The sequence below is a fragment of the Oncorhynchus nerka genome, linkage group LG5 (assembly GCF_034236695.1).
Source record: "Oncorhynchus nerka isolate Pitt River linkage group LG5, Oner_Uvic_2.0, whole genome shotgun sequence".
Classification (NCBI taxonomy): domain Eukaryota; kingdom Metazoa; phylum Chordata; class Actinopteri; order Salmoniformes; family Salmonidae; genus Oncorhynchus; species Oncorhynchus nerka.
In genome coordinates, this window is record NC_088400.1 from 18,225,711 (window position 1) to 18,228,210 (window position 2,500).

Here is a 2,500-nt window from a genome sequence, read left to right on the forward strand (position 1 = left end):
TCTCCAGCCCTCCCTTTCTCTCTCCAGCCCTACCTTTCTCTCTCCAGCCCTCCCTTTCTCTCTCCATCCCTCTCTTTCTCTCTCCATCCATCCCTTTCTCTCTCCATCCCTCTCACTCTCTCCACTTACCTCTCTCTGTCTCCTCCTCTCTCCTCTCTCCCATTCCCTATCTCCCTCCTTCTGTCTCCACCTCTCTCCCTCTCTCCACTTCCCTCTCTCCCTCTTTCTGTCTCCACCTCTCTCCCTCTCTCCACTTCCCGCTCTAAGCACGATGCCTTACCTAACTCAAACCTACTCTCCCCTCCGTCCTTCCCCCACTCTCTCCACAGGAGCTGGCAGTCTAATCGTGAGAGTAGGATTGGGTGAAAGTAAAACTGCTGCGCTTGAGTGGGGTAAAAGTTTGTATACTCTCTCCCCCCTCTCTCTTCCTACCCCTCTCACTCTCTCCCCTCTCTCTTCCTACCCCTCTCACTCTCTCCCCTCTTTCTCTCTCCTAACCCATTACACCAGTGTTGAAGGAGATGTCTCTCTCTCTCTCCCCCTCTCTCTTCCTACCCCTCTCACTCTCTCCCCTCTTTCTCTCTCCTAACCCATTACACCAGTGTTGAAGGAGATGTCTCTCTCTCTCCCCCCTCTCTCTTCCTACCCCTCTCACTCTCTCCCCTCTTTCTCTCTCCTAACCCATTACATCAGTGTTGAAGGAGATGTCTCTCTCTCTCTCCCTCCTCTCTCTCCCCCTCCCCTTTTTATTTTCTCTCCCCCTCTCTCCCTCCCCTTCTAGCATTCTCTCTCCCTCCTCTCTCTCCCCCTCCCCTTTTTATCTTTCTCTACCCCTCTCTCCCTCCCTCTCTCCCTCCCCTTCTATCTATCTTTCTCTCTCCCTCCCCCTCTCTCCCTCTCTCCCTCCCCTTCTATCTTCCCCCCTCGTTCACCCTCCCTCTCTCTCTCTTACCCATTACAGCAGTGTTGAAGGAGACGGTCTCTCTCTCTCTTACCCATTACAGCAGTGTTGAAGGAGACGGTCTCTCTCTCTCGTCCGTCATTGTAGAAGGCTAGATGCCATGCTCCTGGGTCCAGGTACTGGACAAACACTGCTTCGTTTAGAACCACAGTCTGGATGCTGCGGCGTTCTCGAGGAGACTCCACAACACTCCACTTCTCTTTACCGTCCAAGCGCTCCATGTAGTCATACTGCAGGAGGAGAGACAATAACACTTTCAGGAAGCTCAGACCAGCAAGTCAATTCAAATCCAGAAGTGTGTGTACTGTATAATGTAAGTGTGTGTGTGCAGTCCATTTTTGTGTAACTATGTATGTGTGTATTGGTGTGTGTTATGTGTGTATTATGCGTATTGGTGTGTGTTATGTGTGTATTGTGCGTATTGGTGTGTGTTATGTGTGTATTGGTGTGTGTTATGTGTGTATTGGTGTGTGTTATGTGTATATTGGTGTGTGTTATGTGTGTAATGGTGTGTGTTATGTGTGCAATGGTGTGTGTTATGTGTGTATTGGTGTGTGTTATGTGTGTATTGGTGTGTGATATGTGTGTATTGGTGTGTGTTATGTGTGTATTGGTGTGTGTTATGTGTCTATTGGTGTGTGTTATGTTCATATACCTGTGTGTGTCAGGGTTGGTCAGGGTTGGTCAGGGTTAACTATAAAATGCCATCTATTTTCAACTACTTCTTAATAAACAAAGCTATTTATTTCAGTTTTTCCTCCAATTGAGGATTTTTAAATTCAATTGTAAATTCAAATCACTTCCTGAATTGATAATCCTGGTGTGTGTTATGACAGTTTACCAGTGGGTGTGAGGGAGGCAGGCCCTGTGTATGTCTAAGTGTGTGTGTGTGTGTGTGTGTGTGTGTGTGTGTGTGTGTGTGTGTTTTGACAGTTTACTTGTGCGTGTGAGGGGGGCAGGCCCTTGCGGATGTAGACCCCAAACAAAGCATCTTTCCCCAGGGAGATGTTGAACTTGAGGAACTGTGGCTGGGCCAGGTGAAGCAGAGACCTCCAGAACATCCCTGGAGGAATCTCCTGACTCACCCTCCTCCCCACCTCCACATCCCCACTGTCTATACTGCTGTTAGGACCTGGCCAAGGAGCTAGGGGAGGGGAGAGGAGAGGAGAGGAGAGGAGAGGAGAGAGAGAGAGAGAGAGAGAGAGAGAGAGAGAGAGAGAGAGAGAGAGAGAAGAGAGAGAGAGAGAGAGAGAGAGAGAGAGAGAGAGAGAGAGAGAGAGAGAGAGACAGAGAGTTGAAGAGAGAGTTGAAGAGAGAGTTGAAGAGAGAGTTGAAGAGAGGAGAGGAGAGGAGAGCGAGAGAGAGAGAGAGAGAGAGAGAGAGAGAGAGAGAGAGAGAGAGAGAGAGACAGAGAGTTGAAGAGAGAGTTGAAGAGAGGAGAGGATCATCACAATGTCAGTAACCAGTAATCACATAGCAAAACCATTAAAACATTGAAGGTTTGCATTCTGGGAGAATGAACTATGTACGTCTGCCCAG

General features: G+C 48.8%; 1 protein-coding gene across 1 annotated transcript in view; it reads right to left on the bottom strand.

Annotated features, from left to right (window-relative positions):
* The window catches only part of LOC115126950 (teneurin-2-like), a 408,099-nt gene that overhangs the window by 82,660 nt on the left and 322,939 nt on the right, over positions 1–2,500 (bottom strand). The window contains exons 8-9 of the mRNA XM_065018426.1: positions 1,900–2,105; positions 996–1,191 (exon numbers count right to left, since the gene is read on the bottom strand). Coding sequence (XP_064874498.1) covers positions 996–1,191; positions 1,900–2,105 — 402 coding nt within the window. The remainder of the gene's footprint in view (positions 1–995; positions 1,192–1,899; positions 2,106–2,500) is intronic.